The sequence below is a fragment of the Acipenser ruthenus genome, chromosome 4, assembly GCF_902713425.1.
Source record: "Acipenser ruthenus chromosome 4, fAciRut3.2 maternal haplotype, whole genome shotgun sequence".
Lineage (NCBI taxonomy): Eukaryota > Metazoa > Chordata > Actinopteri > Acipenseriformes > Acipenseridae > Acipenser > Acipenser ruthenus.
Genome location: NC_081192.1, coordinates 71,657,665 through 71,677,514, shown reverse-complemented (window position 1 = coordinate 71,677,514; position 19,850 = coordinate 71,657,665). Strand labels below are relative to the sequence as shown.

At 38.2% G+C, this 19,850-nt stretch overlaps 1 protein-coding gene across 1 annotated transcript in view; it reads left to right on the top strand.

Moving 5' to 3' along the window:
* The window catches only part of LOC117399226 (SH3 domain-binding protein 5), a 43,574-nt gene extending 25,999 nt beyond the window's left edge, over window positions 1–17,575 (top strand). Inside the window, exons 4-9 of the mRNA XM_033998277.3 lie at window positions 5,597–5,761; window positions 5,886–6,016; window positions 8,851–8,893; window positions 11,574–11,811; window positions 12,662–12,922; window positions 15,956–17,575. Coding sequence (XP_033854168.3) covers window positions 5,597–5,761; window positions 5,886–6,016; window positions 8,851–8,893; window positions 11,574–11,811; window positions 12,662–12,922; window positions 15,956–16,143 — 1,026 coding nt within the window. The 3' untranslated portion in view covers window positions 16,144–17,575. The remainder of the gene's footprint in view (window positions 1–5,596; window positions 5,762–5,885; window positions 6,017–8,850; window positions 8,894–11,573; window positions 11,812–12,661; window positions 12,923–15,955) is intronic.
* The last annotated feature ends 2,275 nt before the right edge of the window (window positions 17,576–19,850 follow it).

The window sequence follows — 19,850 nt, the reverse complement described above, 5'->3', positions numbered from 1 at the left end:
ACCTCTGAACTCAGTGCATTCTTCAGACCCCTGGTGCCCCAAAAAGGTCCATACATCTGGTTTTTGTCATCTTCCTTGTAACTATCTCTCCGTTTTGCCTGAGACCCCTTTGAGTCCAGTGGCATTATCTCTTACTCTCCCTGTGAACCTTTGGGTCCAACGGCAGTCCCTGGGAGCCTTTTAGCTCCTTTATGCTTTGTATTCCCAAAAGTCTTAGAGCCTAGCCCCTTCTGGTCCACAGCATTGTTATCTTGTTAGCTTGCAGTCAATGTTGAACAAGAAGCTTGTAGACGCAAGGTCTCTTATCAATTGTTAGCGGTACATGCAATTTGAACCAAACAGTCTGCTATCTGCAATATTAGTTTCTTTTCAGAAAAGAACACCAGTATAGCTCTGCCAGTCCACATGCGTAGCAAACTGCTAATCAATTCTCGATCCATGTTTTCCAACACTAATACATAGATTAGACTAGAGGCTTAGATACAGCCTTAGTGATACAACAGCACAAATAAGCAATGTCAGTGACGGGAAAGTTTTAAAAAAAAAAAGATAGATTTTTATGCAGACTGGCTGGAGTTTTATAACAATAGTGGTCAAATGAGTTGTTCGGCCGCAACTGTTGCTAACCGCTGTTACAAAACCTGTACAAACAACGCGGCTTTGAAAAAAAAAAAAAAAAAAAGCTAAATGGAAACTTCGTTAGGCACTTGAGAGTGCTCTGCATCACAATGATGATCGAACAGCGGGATGTACATAATGTCAGATGTTTAGATTTGAGAGACTATATATAGTTTCACAGTTCTTGAAATTTACAGTTGCAAAGGATTTATAGTTTTGCTATGGTGCATTGCTGGACACCCGATTCAAGAACTGTATGCTGTTTTTAAGCATATACATTCTAACCCATTTTTTGAAAGCACACGTTTTACTAGTTAAAAAGCAGAACTACGTAAGGCAGTGAGTATCTATTGCACAAAAATAAATGAAAACAGAAATCTTTGCACTTCTCAAGATTGTGTTTCACTTATGTTATCTCTCTTGCTTGTTTCATAACACAGGGAGCTGCTACTTGAACCATGTCATAGCTATATGCTGTTTTTGGTGTATGAATTTGAGCAAAACTAATAATTATCCGCCTATTGTGTGTTCATTTTTAGCTTTGGTGTTTTGGAGGGGGGAAATAACGGGGATGAATTGTTGTGCACCCATTGCTTACTTGAACATTGGGTAAATCCTAGATCACTTCACTGCCGCTTGGGACAGCTTTTCTTCCTTCTTTTTAAACGTTTTTGAGTTTGCATGGTGCTCACAGACAGAAAAATCAGAGAGACTCTGCCAGTTGACACATGTGATTGAAAATTTCTGCAAGCACGGTCATATTGAGCTCAGTCTAACAGCGTCCCTCCCTGTTTGCCCTTGATTAACCAATGATACAGTCTGTCTATTGACTTAGTGCTGGGAGGTGCACAGTAAAAAGAATGGCAACAATAATACATTACGATAGTGAGTCATTTTCTAGCAGGACAATGTTGCGGCAAGAAGCTTGGGTACTGTGGCAATTGCCGCTGGTGTCGTCGGTTATTTTGCGTCCTGCAACTTGAATTTAACATGTGTTATTTAAGATAACTGCGATATGTGATACCCCTAGCAAGTTGCAAGACCATGGCTGTAGCAGACCTTTTTATCATTGAAATTACACAGTGTATCACAGTGCCTTGTAGATCTTGTGAAGTCTTGATTCATGTCCTATGTTTTAAAGGATGAGGAAGTTAGGTCTTTTTTGGAAATAAAAAAGATGTGAAGGGGAACTTGGACTAGATGGACTTCTTCAAAATATTTGTGTGTGATCTCTATAGAGTCATGGAATCCTAATTTGACATTTGTACAAAAACAGAACAATTTCATTTTAGGGGCCAATCAAATCTACAGGTTCACTTCAGGTCATGTTATGATTATTGTACAAACAATTACTGTGGTTCATGCTGAAGTGCACAGAATGTCAATAGACACTATTACCTTTGGTCAATGACATTATATAATGCGTATTTGGTGGACCTACCAGCTAAAGTATTTCATATTGTCTTGCAATGTGGAGGCAAATCATCTGTGCCAAAGACCTCTACTAAATCTGACAGGTTTGCTGTTAATTAAACTTGTCCATTATCCTAACCCAGGAAAACAATAAATCTTTAACCAGTTTTGGTAACCTCATTTATTTGAAAAAGCCATGACACACACAAGTAAGTAGAGCCTTACAGCGATTGAAATATCATATATATATTTAATTTCCCCTCAGGAGGCCAAGCTGAGATGCTTGGTCTGCATTCCCGTACAGTGAAAAATGTCCTGACAAAAAGCACATATCAGCAACTGGGATTTTAATCCAGGATTTACTACTGCCCAGTCCAGTCCATGTAATTACTGCATGTTTGTTGAAGTGCACTGTTCAGCAAGAAAATGCACAAATGCATTAAAACCCTTTTCTTCCCCCTACAAGTAAAGTAGTTCATAAAGTTTTTAGCATCCACTCCTAGGTAAACAGGTCAGCAATCTGGCCCTTAGTTCACACTGTGTGCTGCCTCTTCCGTTGGTTGTCCCCAATCTGAGCAGTCAGAGTTAAATTAGTTTAGCCCTTAATTGCTATAAAAGAAGAGAACCAGTTCTGTAATTGTTTGAATAGAAATGTTGCTTTAAGTGTGCCTGATGTGCTTTTGTCAGATCCTCCATTCAGTTTGTTATTTTGTAGTTCCCTCCCCCTCCCCTTAATTTTCCTTTTTTTTTCATAAGAATAACTGATATCACCCAAATCCTTTTGTCTGTTGGTTCCACCATCCAAGGTACTCCCATGGTTGGGGAGGTAAAGTCATCAGAGACTGCTTCACCTTACCGCACTACAGCAGCCCTAGCGGACACCTGCAGTACTGGCCATTGTCAAATCAATAATATAAAATATTCAGAACCTTAACATGTTACAATTATAGTGGCACCATTAACCCTTTAAGGACCGTGATCATGTAATTACGATCATACTGAAGTGTCTTTCATGATAAAAAAACGTACTTTGTTTCTCTGACTTACTGGGCCAACAAAACTTTGCAGTACAGCTTGTTAACGCATATCATTGGATAGGGGAGGGATTGAATTTCACTGCCTGCTTTTTTTTTTGTTTTTGTTCGTGTGACGTCTCTGAGACGGGCATTTTATTTTTAAAGGGCAGAGATGTTTTCAGGAGCTCACAGAAACAAAACATGACCCAATAACTTGTTTACAGCTAAGAAGATAATGGGAAAACAGTGTAAATCTGATGTATTTGACTTATAGTTATATTAGAACATGTATTCTGTTGTGTTCTAATATATATGTTTTTACAACATGTATAAATATAATGAAAGGAGTGGATATAAGCAGATAATTCATTAACTAAATTTATCAGGCATGTTTTTTTTTTCCTTATTACTGATAATAATGGAATGAAGAACTATGACTTTATTTATAAATATTCATTTTGAGAAAATAACCGAGTACTGCAGTGTCCATTTATTCTTTATAAAGACCCTGAGAATAAACATGTATTATGTCATTGCAATCACTCAAGTGAAACAATGTCTTGTAATCTGCCCAAACATCAGTATTTTTGTAGAGTCAAGCAGCTGTGCTTTAAAAGTGTAGAGAAAGTGTTCATGCTAATGATAATGTATGATAAGACATGCAGTGTCAGAGAATGGCTATTCATTTGTGATGTTTTATAGCAATGCAACAGGATTTTTTTCTTGATTTATCATTAATTTAGTGCAGAGTGAATAGAGTGACTGCAGCTCACTGGTGTATAACTGTTGGCAATGTCAGCTGTTTTAAGGTATGATATGTATTTCTAAAAACACCTGTCATGTAGATCCTTTTTTATCGTTTTTCTTTCACTTTTGTACATCATAAATAACAGTAACCCTAAAACAGTTCTGTGTAAGGTATATTGCTCTGCAAAGTCATACTGTAGTTCATGCTACATATAATGACTAATGAGTCACGGGAGATCTATTTCAGCTTTTGCAACATAGCCACTTTTTTTTTTTTATTCCAAAGACAGGTTCATGTGTTTGTCAGCCTTGCTGGTTTTCTTTGAATACTATTGATCAAACAGTAATCTGAACTCTAAAATTATGCAATCTGTTGGGAATGTTAATTGCAGCTACTTTCATGCAAGGTAAGTCACAAGTGTGGTTTATTCATGCAATAACAGCCTCACTGTGTTATCTGCGGCCTGCGTATTTTTGCTAAAATGGCCAAATGTTAATCAAGTTAGCCGGTTTGACTGTTTATGTAATGTTGTGCTTTTCACAGTGCGTTTCTGCTTTATTTGGTTACAACAGTTGGTACTGTTTGTATATTTGCTTGGACATCTTTATTAAAATGGGTTGTTATTGACAATGTGTTTGTGAAATATGTTAACCCTTAACACATTACACTTTGGCATTGCCCAAAACATTTATCTCCTTGACTTTCGTACAAGTTATACCTTATAACCAATAACTTAATGTTTTGATGATCTATTATTAATTGCCAAGTTGCAAGAAAATAATAAAACATTTTAAAACTTTAGTCGTTACGATGCAAAATCAGTATGTGTGTCAAGTATTGCTTATTGCCATGTCTACAGTAAATCAAACACTTCATGTCAGCATTATAGTTGAGGCACTAAATAGTACAATTGTAGAACCCATGTTTTGATGGTTCTGTTACAAAACCCCCTGCAGTGTTTGTAAGAAACACGTTACTTTACCCATGCTGTCCATATTGAAGCTATCCCGTTCATGCTTCCTCTTGCAATACTGTTGCAGGAGGGAGCATGATCTGGATGCACTGCGATCCTTGGTAAATGTTGAGAAAGGTATTTAACTGTATTTGATTTAGACCCATGATGTCTGATTTAAACATTGAGTCAGCAATATGTTTTCAAATATATCGGACATCACAGGTCACAGCACTGATAACGTAATATGTTTCTCGTAAACTTTGTAGGGGTTCATACGTTTCACTGTGATGCATGTGACATGCTTTTGGTAGAGGCTTGATTTAAAAATGTAAGTTGTAAAAACATCAGTACAGGAAATAACAAACTTCAGGTTTGCCCTTTCTGCATTGCAGATCTCTTGCCCACAAGCTCAGCTTTTTCTAATTATGCCTGCAGTAAAACCTGGAAAGCAGCATTATCCCCATCCTTGTATTTTAGTACTTTGTTGTGAATATGAACCATCAGATAAAGATTATTTAGTGAACTATCATGTCTTGAATGAAAACACTTGAGTGCTTGTTTTAAAATAGTTTTGATAATCTGAGAGACTTCGATGAACTGCATGATGTCATCTTGTTTGTATAATGAAATGGTTTAAATAAATATTTAAAGTTTTTTCATTGAAAGCCATGCCAGAAGCGGTTCCAGCCATGCTGTGACCCGGGGACTGCTGCCAGGTTTGGCACACACTTCATCGGCCGCCTCTGTGTTCCCTTCTTTATCGATGCTGGGAGTTAGAGGGCAGGCCCTCTGTGAGTATTTCAGAGTGCTTGGCTCACTGCGGTTCTTTTCTATCTTCCTGGTTAGGCTCAGCTGGAGGCTCAGAAAGCCACTCAGGATTTCCAGAGGGCCACCGAGGTGCTGCGAGCCGCCAAGGAGACCATTGCACTGGCAGAGCAGAGGCTGCTGGAGGATGACCAGAGGCAGTTTGACTCTGCCTGGCAAGAAATGCTCAACCACGCCACCCAGCGGGTAACTGAGTATTAAATAAATGACCTTCCAATGTACAGTCAGTTCTGTAAAAACACTACAGCCCACATCTGTGCATGGTGTGTGTGTGGATAGTCTATGCTCATCCTCTCTCTCCGTCTTCCAGGTAATGGAAGCTGAGCAGACCAAGACCCGGAGTGAGCTGGTGCACAAGGAGACTGCGGCCAAGTACAACGCTGCCATGAGCCGCATGAAACAGCTGGAGAAGAAGCTCAAGCGAGCCATCAATAAGTCAAAGTGAGTCCAGAGAGACGCTCTGAAACTGAGACATGAAATGGCAAGCCTGTTACTCCTTTGGCAGGGAGGCGCAAGTGTCAGTGCAGGTTTTGATTCCACCCAGTTAACAAATAACAAACTAAACAAAAATAATAACCTATGCTGTACGTGCTGCTAACCTTAGTAGAGCTATTAGTACTGCTACTTAGTAGCTCTACTATGGATAGTAGCCCCATTGTTTTGTTTTTTTTAAAGGGCTGGGTACAACAAAATCTACATGGGTGCTGACTTCTGTGGGGAGGTGAGGAGGGGCAAAGTGTTGCGTCAAAGAATTCTGGATGAAAATGTATTGGCCTATTTGGGATGTGCGTACTTTTTTTGTGCTTTTGTTAGGAATCTATTAGTGGGTACAAAAATAAAACAAGAACAAATGCTAAAGTTGGGAGATTTGAGAAGTAAAGAATTAATGTCTATATACAGACATATACACACATAATGGAAAAACCATTTATAATGCATTTGGAGTTTAAAAAAAAAAAAAAAAAAAAAAAAAAAAAAACCAAACCAGACACCCCAGAAGTGTTCATTCCACATGAATGCACTGCTACCTTCATTACACATGCTTGAAGCCTGAAAGCTTCATTTATCATGCAGTTTCTGTGCATGGGACAGGAGAAGCCATTCAGAATTCTATTCCCTTGTTTTAATTATTTTTTCAAACGGTGGCCTCTGCATATACTGTGTATTCACTGTCTATTACTACTACGGCAGTAGATTGATGAAGAGCTAATGACAACAACCAGATGAAGGGATCTTATTGGATTATTTTATCAACATACAAAGCTTCTTGCGTCTACCACATCAAGATTGCTAAGAAATAAATAATAATAATAAGATTAATGACTGTTTCTGTCTCAAGCAAACTTTAAACAGGGTTGCTTGACCCCTTATGTCAATTATTATTAATAATAATAATAATAATAATAATAATAATAATAATAATAATAATAATAATAATAATATCACCAAAATGAGCATTTCTACCACATTTGGTCACATTCTCACCATGAGTTGCAGAGCTCTTTGCTTGCACACATGCAACACCTGGATGTGGAACCCTTATCTCCGTCACAGGGGTTATGTATTGGGCTGCATTTATTTCACGGTCATAATTGGCTTATTTCATGGCATTTCACAGTCTAAAAATAGGTATTTCAAGATATGTCGCGATTTTGAAACATTTATCGAAGCAGAATAAAAGTGTTGTCACATTCAAAATGTAACATTTTCTCTACAGTTATAATACAACAAATATTCCTAAATATTGAAATGCTTCCTTGAAAAACAGTAAATGCTAAATAGTAGAATTATTTTGTTTTTTATGTCTGTCTTTTAAAGATATTCTATTTTCACCATTAGTGAATTATCAAACAAAAGTATTAACATAACATAATTACATGTAAAAATAACAGACATGTGAAATGTCCCTGTCTTACTGGACAGGGCAATCATTAGCAGAAATATTTGATGCAGCTGGTGTCTTTTTTTTTTTTTTTTTTTTGGACATATTAAAGAAATCGTGCAGCTCTATGGAATGTGTTCAGTCATTTACCGGAAGCAAACTAAACCAGCTGCCAGGTTCATAAATTTATTTATTTATTTATTTATTTATTTATTTATTTATTTTTTAATTTTTTTATTTATTTCTTAGCAGGCGCCCTTATCCACGGCGACCTTACATTTGTTACAAAATAACACAGTACAAAGTATCACATTACAAAATATCACATATATACTGGTACAATTGGGTGCCACGTAGTCCAGTATAGTTGAGAGTTGTGAGGTTTACAGATGCTGTCTGAACAGGTGTGACCTTGAGGAGGTGCCGCAAGAAGGTCAGAGACCGAGCAGTCCTGATATCTTTGGGTAGGTCATTCCACGACTGAGGGGCAAGGGTGGAGAAGGAGCAGGCTCTGGGAGGGAGGTAAAGCTAATCTGCCAGTGGTGGAGGAGCAGAGGGGGTGTAGGGAGAAAAATGTCTGGAGGTAGGAGGGAGCAAAAAGGTCAAGACAGCGATAGGTGAGTACAAGAGTTTTGAATTGGATGCGAGCAGCGATAGGGAGCCAGTGCAGGGAGCGGAGCAGCAGTGTAGCGTGGGAGAAACGAGGAAGGGAAAAGACAAGACGAGCAGCAGAGTTTTGGATCAGCTGGAGCGGACGGATAACAGAGGCAGGGAGGCCGGCCAGGAGGGAGTTGCAGTAGTCAAGTACCAGGGCCTGGACTAGGAGTTGTGCGCTCGGTGAGGAAGGGGCAAATTCTGTGTATGTTGCTGAGGAAGAAGTGACAGGAGCGTGCCAGAGTAAAGATGTGCTGGAGAGGCAGGAGTTGAGGGATAAATGTAGTGTAACAGGTAGTGCATCAATAAGGCAAACATTTACTATATTTATTTTAAAGTGTAAAAAAATGTGTATTTACACTATTATTTCAGAAATGGGAATTTTTACAGGGAACTGCATATTACACAGCAATAGGTACATTTCCACCCCCCAATAAATGAGGATGCATAGAGTAACTGACTTGTATACCTCTATACCTCACCCGCAGTCAACCGACAGGGAGGCCAAGGTTGAGGGTGTTGACATTAAGTAACTGCTTTTGTTTTTTGGCAGGTAGCTAGTCTTGGACTAGGTGTGGCCTGCACTGTAGGTTATGGTTTGTTTTAAAGTGTTAAATGCCTGCCTGGACTTTGCTTCCCTTGTAAAACTATTTTGTGCTTGCTGCATAATTCAGTCATGCTGTGCCTAGTTACTGGTTTACAATTTTCTTCAATCTTTCTTTCTCTGTTTCCTTTATAGGCCATATTTTGAACTGAAGGCAAAATACTACATGCAGCTTGAGGTTCGTGGATTTCCACTTTTAAAGTATAAGGGTTTATATCTTATGTTGTCTTCATGGTTTATATCTTACTTGCCACAGCGACTTCCCACAACAGTAATAATAATATTGAATTAGATTTAAATTCAGGTTATATTACTCATAATGCCTTTTGCTATTCAGAGTGATAACATACTGTATTTGCTCAAAATAGCACCTGTCGTGCTTATTTTCTTCTCTTTACATGGGCGGTTATTTGGATAAATAATGTCTACTTTTAAAAAGTTTTTACTTAAGATATCTTGAAGTTAAAACAGATTGATAAAATCAATTTAGATTTTTTTTTTCTTTTTAAATCTAAAAATAAGTTTGACCACCCTGCTAGTAATAGTAGGTTTTTCAGTGTCTCCGACAATACTCCTCTCTGTATTACTTTTACAGTGTTGGTAGACATTTCTGAGGGTGTTATATATATGCTATAGATAAGATTTAAAATACAATACCTGACTTACCAGAAAAGGGATACACTGACAAAATGGCCTTAGGGAGTCACCTATCTGTTGTTCAGTCTATTTTTTCTTCAAATAATGCAACTTGTCAGTGCATTTCAGTGGGGCAAAAAAAAAAAAACTATGACGTTACGGTCAATGGAGCAATAAATAAATAAATATTGATTTTAAATGAACTAATGGACACCACAGGCACAGCGAACACCTCAATCTTAATTCAGTTTATTGTTTCTATTTTTTTGTTGGGTTCGTGTCTGGTGTGCGTTGCCACTTAAGTGTTTATTACTCCCACCATTCTCATGCTTGACCTAATTGAATAGGTTTGTTAAGTGTGCATTTGAATGAATGACTAACTAAATGCAATCTTAAAGTGCGTTTTACACTGACAGCTCAGACCTGAGCTGGCTTAGGGTCTATCGGATTAAAAGATTTTTATCATTTCAGCTACCCCGTTTACACTTCCCCTCCCCAAAACACTGAAATGATTTTTATTACACTACAATTATTTACTTCATGGAAATATTGGACTTGGCTTTCACCAAGATAAAATGAGACAATAGTGGTGGGAACCAACCAAGATGTAGCTTCGCTGTAATATATGCGCCTTCAGTGCTTTTCCTCCAGATAATGTGGATTTCCTATTGGACCAGTGTTTGTTTGTTTCATTTATTTATTTATTTATTTATTGATTGCATTTATATAGCACTTTTTATGCAAAAGTATTGCAAAGCACTGTACAGTACATAGCAGAAAAAAAGAACAAACCACAATACATTTGTATAGCATGTCACACATACAGCTGCCACAATCAGACCATTTAAAAAACAAATTTAAATAACACTGTACAGATAATAATACAAAAGCAGCAATTTTAAATTTACATTAAAACCCACAAAGATAAGAAAGCCATTTTATAAAAGTGCGTTTTTAGTCTTGACTTGAAAACTGTAACGGTCCCATCTTCCCTGACAAACGAAGGCAGAGCATTCCATAATTTAGGAGCTGTACAAGAAAAAGCCCTACCTCCCGTGTTGCTTTTGTTAACCCTAGGAATAACCATCAGCCTCGCATCCTGTGATCTCAGAGTGCAGTTTGGAAGATACGGGGTCAGTAACTCCTGCAAATAACTAGGTGCTAATCCATTCAGGGCCTTGTAAGTTAACAGCAAAATATTAAAATCAATTCTGTACTGCACATGGCTGAAGTGTAATGATGGTTCCAGGGATCACCCTGTTTGCGGCCTCTCTGGCACATCAGCACACAAAACAGTGCCGATGCTGGCTCCAGGGATCAACCAAAGTGTGCCCTCTCTAGCACCTCCGCATAGCAACCGTCTGGAATGGGCTGGGTGGGGCACTTCGCAGGGGTCATCAGGTGGGCACCTCCCGTCTTCTGTGTTTTGTCGACTAACCCACAACACCCCAGGAAGGCTTGACAATGATGCTGGCTTTCAAGCACCACTCCCCAACCCAGCCCAGTGTACTTACCTTAGCCATCCATTCCGGTTCAGTGATGTTAACTTCCTTCATCTTCATTCCCCAGACGCTCTTTCTTCTGAGCTCAAACCCTCTGGCACCTGTTGTTTTCAGACATGAAACGAGAAAGCTGAAACATGGACTTTTTTTTACATACCTTAGAAGATTGCTTTTTAAAATGTTTACTTGTAATAAAATAATAGTAAAAAAAATATAGGTCAGTAATACTTCATTTGTTTCATTGTGTGTAAGAAAAAAATCAGTTTTGACTTTTACAATATTTATTATTAACATTTTGCCTGTAAAACTGGCCGCTAATATGAATAAGGGTGGACAGTCAAGACTGGACTCTATTTCAACCATATAGGTTAATTTTAGTCTCAAGGAGGAGAAGGGCAAACGTTGTATTTTTTTTTAAATGTCCCTAATAGTTATACTGTGTTTTGTGAGAAGACAGACCCATTGAGGAATGCACTAGAAGATTGGCTGCTTCAAGGTTCCATTACATTTTCTACGTGTGAACATAAAGCAGCCTAATCCAGACCTGAGAGACCTTTTGTTGACCGGAGACATTTTAAGTACTAGAGCACAGTATGATAGAAACCTAATCCTTTTGGAAACACTGTATGGTATGTGCAGTAAGGTAAATGCACCTGTCTGCTTTCACAGTCACAATAACTTTCTCTTTTTTATACTGGCTTTTTACTCTCTGTGCATCAGCAATTGAAGAAGAATGTAGATGAGTTGCAGGCCAAGCTGTCCCTTTCAAAAGGCGCGTACAAGACGGCCCTGAAGAACCTGGAAATTATCTCAGACGAGATCCATGAGAGGAGACGGTCCTCAGCCATGGGCCCACGGGGCAGAGGGGTGGGGGCTGAGGGAGACAGCATCGCTGAGGGAGACAGCATCACTGGGGACGACATCTCCAACTTCAAGCTGGAGTCCGACGGCATCTCCAGTGAGTACAAACTGCCTAAAATCTTAACCAAGGCTTCCCCGTTTTTAAATATATTAGTTGTTACATTAAATGTAAAAATGATACTACTGTTTGTTTAGAACTTCCCATGGTTTTTGTTCCTTTGGTTCTCTCAAAACCACACATAGGGTGCAAGATGAATTTAAACACCTTTTTGACAACTTTGACACAAAAACAACTTCTAATCAAACTCTCCCTGAATGCAATCAGCTGTATAGGGGAATGGCTACATTGCCGCATTAAAGTAATTGGATTAAGCCTGAAAAAACAAGAGTTGAGACCAATACACACATCTTGCTTATTCCCAGCTGTACTGAATCACTTTTATATTCTAATCAGTCTAACTGATTTGTGTCGGGACGACTGTCTTGGGTTTAACACCACAGAGCTGTCGGCAGCTATGACAAGATCTCAGGCACCAAGCATTTCAGCCTAGTGAGTGCTTGAATGAGCTACACTAGGGTAACATTATAAGGGCTTACTGTTAATGTTCTCATTATTATTAGTATTACTGTAAGTCTTGGACATTCCCAATGAGATGCGCTGTTGCAATTTCTTCTCATCTGTTGAAAGTACCTTTTGTTTTGCTCTTCAGCCTAATCTTGCAAGATGCATTACAGGTATTCCAGCATTCCAATTCACAGACCTTAAATATATTTAAGATTATTTTTGCATTGCCCTCATAGATCTATAACAGTCTATCATACTAAAAACAACAAATCTATTTTTCTGGCAGTGGTTACCCAACGCCAGTGATACATACGTGGTGTTGCGTTACTAGCAGTATGTTGCTAATGATGCACACTCAATCATGTTCATTCCTCTTTCTCAGTGACCTCGGAGGTGTTTGAGGATGATAACTGCAGCAGTGTTGTATCGGAGGAGGATTCCGAGACCCAGTCCATGTGCAGCCTGAGTTCGTACCCGACCAGTCCCATGGAGATGCCTTGCTCTTTCCCCCATTCCTCTCGACCCAGCAGCCTGGACCTGGCCAGCCCAGTGTCGCTCTCTGATTTCGGGCTGCTCTCCCCGGTCCTGGGGCCACGTAGTGAGTGCAGTGGAGCTTCGTCTCCGGAGTGTGATCTTGAACGAGGTGAGTGTGTGTCTGCTGCAGTAGCTTAACTGAGTGTGTGTCTGCTGCAGTAGCTTAACTGAGTGTGTGTCTGCTGCAGTAGCTTAATTGAGTGTGTGTCTGCTGCAGTAGCTTAACTGAGTGTGTGTCTGCTGCAGTAGCTTAACTGTGTGTGTGTCTGCTGCAGTAGCTTAACTGAGTGTGTGTCTGCTGCAGTAGCTTAACTGAGTGTGTGTCTGCTGCAGTAGCTTAACTGAGTATGTGTCTGCTGCAGTAGCTTAACTGTGTGTGTCTGCTGCAGTAACTTAACTGTGTGTGTGTGTCTGCTGCAGTAAATTAACTGAGTGTGTGTCTGCTGCAGTAACATAACTCCTTTGGGCCCTTGAAGGAAGGGCAAGGATATCCTGAGGGTACTAAAATTATTGTTGCGAAAAAAAAAAAACTAGCAAGAAACACATTTGTTACAGGAAGGAGTGGTTGTTTTGTATAAGTTTTATACAGTTTAAATTAATGTATTTGCCTTTTACCTTTGCAGTCTTATTTCACAACCAGAAAACAGCAACAGGGAATAGCTTCCAGAACGAAGAGTTATTAATTATAAAGGGATTTTCTCCAATCCCTGTTTTAGCATGACAGACTAATCCTGAATGTCTGGGTTCACCACATCGTTTAGGAGTATTCATTTATTTACCACACCCTTTCTAGTGCTAACTTGTAGCAAATAGCTTCCTGAGTTTTCAATATGTGTTGTTTCTGAAGAAAGCAATATAAAATGCATAATATTAAAATTAACTCTTGCCACCAACATATGAGTCAACTGGTATAAAAAAAACACAATAATCACTGTCCAAAGATTTTCCAAAAATTTGACTTTTTCAATAAGTAACTGCCCAGTACTTTGTCACCACATGGGGGCAATATTTTGGGATCTTCTCCAACCTCACTGTCTCAGATTCTTTTGCTATAGCATATGGAAGTACCTGCATCTTTGCTCTATAATAGGAGGGGTATCCATGGCGGATGAAAATGAGCACTGAAAAGGGGCCCTGCTTGAGAGACCAGGGGCCTGTTTCACAAAGAGTTTTTAAAATTAGAAGTTACAGTAGAAGGCTGCTAAATCAAGAATTAGCAGTAGTCTAGAAGCTCTTCTATATGGTTTATCAAAGGCTCTACTACTGTCCTGCTAGCTTGTGTGATTCTAGGTGATGCAAATGGTAATTGTCATAGTAACTGTACACACGTGCAGGACATCTAAATGAATAAAAATTGAAGATGGAGTACACTTCACTGAATGGACAAACATTTTAGAAACTACAAAAACTGTTCCAAACTCTTGTGCCGCCTTGTGCTTTCGATTTATAATTTCTGTCCTCTTGTTTGTTTGATATTTTGAGACCTGATCTTGAATACCACTCTAGCATTACATTTTGAGTCAGTCTGCAACATTGTTTGTTATATTTATCTAGTGGATTTGTTCTGTCCCGAAATATTCTATTTCTTCTTACAAAATTTGTCGTCTAAAAGTAGTCGTAAAGCTGTGATTTAAAGGTTTGCTGTCACTGGTCAGTGTGATATAGTATCTGTTCAGATTCGTCGACTCTCCCGTTTTGAGGTAAAGGTAACCACTAGAAGATGTCCATCAGACTTCTGGGTTTAGAATGTGCCGTACAAAATGCTGTATAGGACACACTGGCATAAAAGTCACCCCCTTCCTTTTTGAGACTTCAGTTTTAGGAAAACACCTTTTTTGTGTTTTAAAATACTTTTTTTTACAATTCATTTGTAAATAAAATGCTGAAATGCTCAACACCGATTAAGTAAAGAAAGGTTTAGTTTTGAAATAACCGTTGTTTGCAACATTTTATTCCATTAATAATTTTACAGTGTTGGTTTTAGTTAAACTGCTAGAAACTATTCAGTTTTTCAAAATGTTTTAAATTTAAAAAGTAACAATTAACAGAGCGTAAAATCAAGTTATACATCCCACATCACATCTGTATTAACCTACCGGTATTTTATTTTTGCTTATCAAGTACCCAAAACAAGTTCAAGAACATATCATCTTTGCTTTACTGAACATTTCCTTCCAAAACCATACTTAGACGATAAATAGTTCCCACTGCATTGGCTTTTACAAATTCATTGTATTAATTCAAATTTAAAAGAAAAGTATTAAACAGTGCTGCTTCATCAATTAAAAAAGAACAAAAAAAAAGCAATAAACTAAACCATCTAACCAGTAAACCAAACATTTTAGTGTTGCATACAGTGCAGTACAATTGCATTCAATTTCCAGTTGTACAAATACATTCATTTTGTTTTGTTAATCAGAACCCTAGCCACACACATACTTTACAAGTGTACCACTGCATTACACTGACATGTAGAACAAGTTACAGTATGTATTAAGTCATTCAAAGTACTCCATTCAAACTAAATGTTTTCTACATGAATGCCGTAGATCCTGAAAAAATAACCAGGTTGTTGACAGTTAAGTTTGTGTGAGCCATAACCGTGGTTGTAGTAATCCCATTGTGGTACTGGTACAGTAGTTTAATATTAGACACACCGGCACATACCAGGGTGCTGCAAAAAGGCTAGAAAATCAACTTATACAATGTTTTTTATGGTACTTAACAGGAGCAAAACATTTAACAGTGCTTTGTGAGACTCTGGAAAGCCATTAGATTTGTATCAGCAGCATTCTAAATATTTAGCAGGTCCTTCTAAGGTTATTGATGTGTAGAATTTTGTAAAACAAATAGAAGGATGCAAACTAGATAGAAGCCTGCTAAATGCTTAAAGTGCTTTGTGAAAGGCCCTTGATCTTTAGTATTTAAGATATCTTCTTGATACTCGCTACACACTGATACAGTGTTTTGTCATTTTCTAAAACACATCCAGGTAGATTCAAATGCGATATGAAAAGAATCTGAGGTGTTGAGGTGGGGCTGTTTGACGTGGAATAATCCAATGTCTAAAGTTAATACTTTTTGACACATGTACAGAATGAGAATGAATAGTGCTGAATGTAACCCTTTATCTCATGTTTAGGGGACCGAGCGGAGGGTGCTGAAGCTGAGCTTGAGAACGTGCTCAACAACAACAAGAAAACCAGCAGCCTGAATAGCCGAATGAGCCTTCTCACTCTGAAACGCACCAAGACAGACAACCAGAATAGGGATCGCTTCAGCCTGGCCCAGCACCCCTCTGCCTCTGCAGTATTCGTGAATGGAATCTGACCTGGAATTCTCCACTTCACAAAGCCCCAAATGTGCCAAGGAACATTGTGCTAACAATCTTTATTCTTGATGGTCTCATATCATTAAGCTTTCTTGTTATTAAGAACTGCACTGAAAGGTTGCTGACAATGAGTTTACTTTTTCTTTTTTCTTTCACACACACACTTAAGATAACAAGGTCTTTTGGTCGGTTTTACTACCGTAATGCTTAAATACATTGTAAGTAGGACTTGCATAGGATCCAGCTTAAACAACACCCCTATGCAATGTGCATTCTCTTATATAATAGTTATAATAATAAGCCTTATCAGCTCTGTCTCCTACTCCAGCCTGTTTGTTTGTCCTTCTGATGACCTACGCTGACGTTTTACATCGAGCTCTAGAGAAAGCAAGCCTTCTGTTGTGTTGCTATGTATTGCCACCTACAGCAGGGAACAAGTGATCACCTGACATATCATTCACAGACTCTGAATCAAGTACTTTTTAACCACTTAGTGGTACATTGAATTGGTACTGTGAATAGAAGCTATTCGTCTTTGTAGTGCCCAGCTGTACAGAGATTTCCATTGCACTGGAGCTGAAGGCATTCAATGAATAACATGGTCCTGTTTAGCTGATATACCAGGTGCATTATGCTATAGTGGCCAATGTCTGTTTTTATGTTTTATGTTGTCAAAGCACCACCACCAGCATAAGCAGAAACACACACCAAATTAGACTGTTATTTATGTTAAATGTTTGGGGGAAAAAAAAGGAAAACCCTGAAACACAGTTTTAACTGAAAGAACCTAGCCAATCCAGTATTGCTTTGTTGCCAGACCAGGAGATAGTAAGTAACAATACCAATGAGGGAAAAAGACCAGGAAGGACTGGCGGCCAGTCGTTTATTGACCGGTTTTTAAAGTCCTTCGTGACCCACTCCACACATGAGAGCTAATGGATTTGTAACACTTTGTCACTTCAGATCAGGGATTCCTCTGACCTTTTCCAGTTTAAGGAGCCAGCTTGCCAAATCACCCAGGGGGCGGAGCTGTGTTCAACAGTACATGGTAAAACCTTGAGAATGAACGGCAAATACAAAGAAGTGGTATAGCACACAGCATTTGCTTACACAGCATCATTGGTACCTCTTGAATGCAATGGTGTGCATTGACCCAGAAGATAGAGAGGATTTATCTTTTTTAGCTACCATTAAGAAATCAGGACTGAATTATTCGCAAAACCTTTGCACTGCTTTCTTATTTCTTTTTCTTTTTTAGTTTATCTGTGAATGTATTAATGTATTGTAAAGTAAATACTGTAAATCTATTGTGCAAGTTGCCATAGCAGTATGGAAGGATAAGTCTTGCTTCGAATATGTATATTAGTGTTCTACTGGTACAGTAATCCCACCACAGCTTGTTCACCCAATAAACAGCTCTTCACTGCAGAACACTGTCATCCTGTTTTTCTGTTTCCTTGTAAAACTCTTGTATTTCACAGGAAAAAGATGATTGTGTTTTTACCTGATCTTATCTTTCAACAATTTTACTGGAAAATCCTGCCATCAAGCTAGGGGCTGAATTGGGACATTCACTTCGACACAGAAATCCACTAATAATATAAACAAACAACAACTCCCGTCCCAAGCAAGATGGTGTTATTAATAAGCTAGCTGTGGATATTTGACAATCAGTAACTTTGAAGTTTGGGTAATTCAATTGCTGCCTATAGATATTTGTATTAACAACCATTATTTTGAACACATGTACTGTAAATATTTTCTATTTTGTATTTTATATTCATATACACTACCTCGCCACCTCAGTCAAAAGGTTGTAAGCTGAAAAAAATGTTTATAGTGTAAATTGCTGAAGTGACATTTCTTTTTTCTATGTACTTAATGCACTTTCTGCATAACTGAACACAGCAGGAATGTACCCCATTCCCCCACTCCCAGCATAAGACTGCATTTATTATTTAAAGAACACCAGTGTACTGATGTAACATTAGGGACCGTAGATTTGTTTAAAATAATAATAATAATAATTATATTTTTGTGTTTGGGGGCGAGGCAAGGAACCTGGCTATATACTGTAATTGCTGGAATTGTGAATTTTAATATTGAAGTTTTCATTTTATCACAATTTAAACACAAATCTCAGAGTGCCCTACGAGAGAGAATTGTACCAAGTGTCAACCCCGAAAACATTCTGTATTAAGGTACCAGCTCAAAGACAGTAGCGTCAATAAATGTTTTTTGACTAGATTCACCGTCTTCGGTTAGTACTAATCTTGTACTAACTTTACCTAAGGTAACATTAGTCCAAGATTAGTGCAAAACGGGGTCTGTGAAGCCAGCCTTTTATTGTTTATTTTCTTATATGTAATTGAAATTGTCATCAGTTTAAATCAAAATTTTATATTTTATAACTGGTTTCACAAACCCAGAGCACTAGTGAAATTATATGGTTTTATATAGCAAAATACAAGTAACACTGTGCAGTTTTAGTTCCTATCTGCAGTTTTTATAGATTTGAGTTTACCTCATTTTCAGCCTTGTCAGGGAGTTTGGTAGTTGGCTGAAAAATTTAAAAGCTGCCCCAAGCAAGTCAAAATCCTGTGATCATTCACTGTAAGCATGTTTTATGGTTTAAATGGCACAGTGACAGCCTATATGAGCTATAGTATGATGTTCTTTTGCTGTACTGACATCTAGTACAATAGAGACATCAACTACCTGTCATATATAAAAAAAACAGCTGTACTGTGTTAATTTTGGCTGAAAATGTAATATGTATGCAATAAGGCCCGACAGGCTGTCCGTATACGTCGAATATATGGATGCCTCCTTAAATTCAACGTATACTGATGCCCTGAAGGGCCTTACTCATTTATAATCCAGGTCAAACTGGATTTGAAGAAAAAAAAAAGCATAAATCCTGTTTAGGGAAAAAAATTAGGTTTTTTTTTTTTTTTTTTTTTTTTTTTTTTTAATTAAATATCCTTACACCAATAAAGTAGTCCCATTTATAACTTTGAACTACAGACTAAGTTAAGCTGAGTAAATTAATTTTATTGGAACATGCAAAAGAAAATGCATCTACGGAGTTTTTTTTTTCAGTGCAGACACACACTGAGCAGAACAGACGGGAGGAATAAAATGAATAAAACGACATGTCGAAAAAAGACACCTGCACGTTATCCACCCCTCTCTGACACATACCTTGAAAATTTTTTTGTCAGTGACGGGGAAAAAATAACTCGATATAGATATATATTCTTTAAAAAGGACTATTGTTTATTTGTTGTGGTAATTAGAAATGTTTAACCTGTTATTTATTTTACAAATGATCTGTTAAACCCTCTTTTCTGTTAATAAGTTGCTTTTGTGGCGCTGTGCTGTGTGGGCATCTGTGCAGGTTTCACACATCACTGATCTACTGAAGGGTTTTACTGAGTACAGTACAGCCTCTACCTGCACCATACTGTGTGGGGAGCATTTGCGTCCCGTTTTTGGATGTGAAATTGAAATTCCATCTGCCATGGTATTTGTTATGCTGAACAGAATGACCCTGCTCCCCTGGCCTAATAAAGCCAGGTACTGTATGACAGTACAATACAAACTGGTATCCTACCTACAGTCACAGCACGTAGAATACAACATCGGAACAAATACCCACAGACAGTACCATTAAAATCAGACATATTTCCTAAGATAGCTTTCC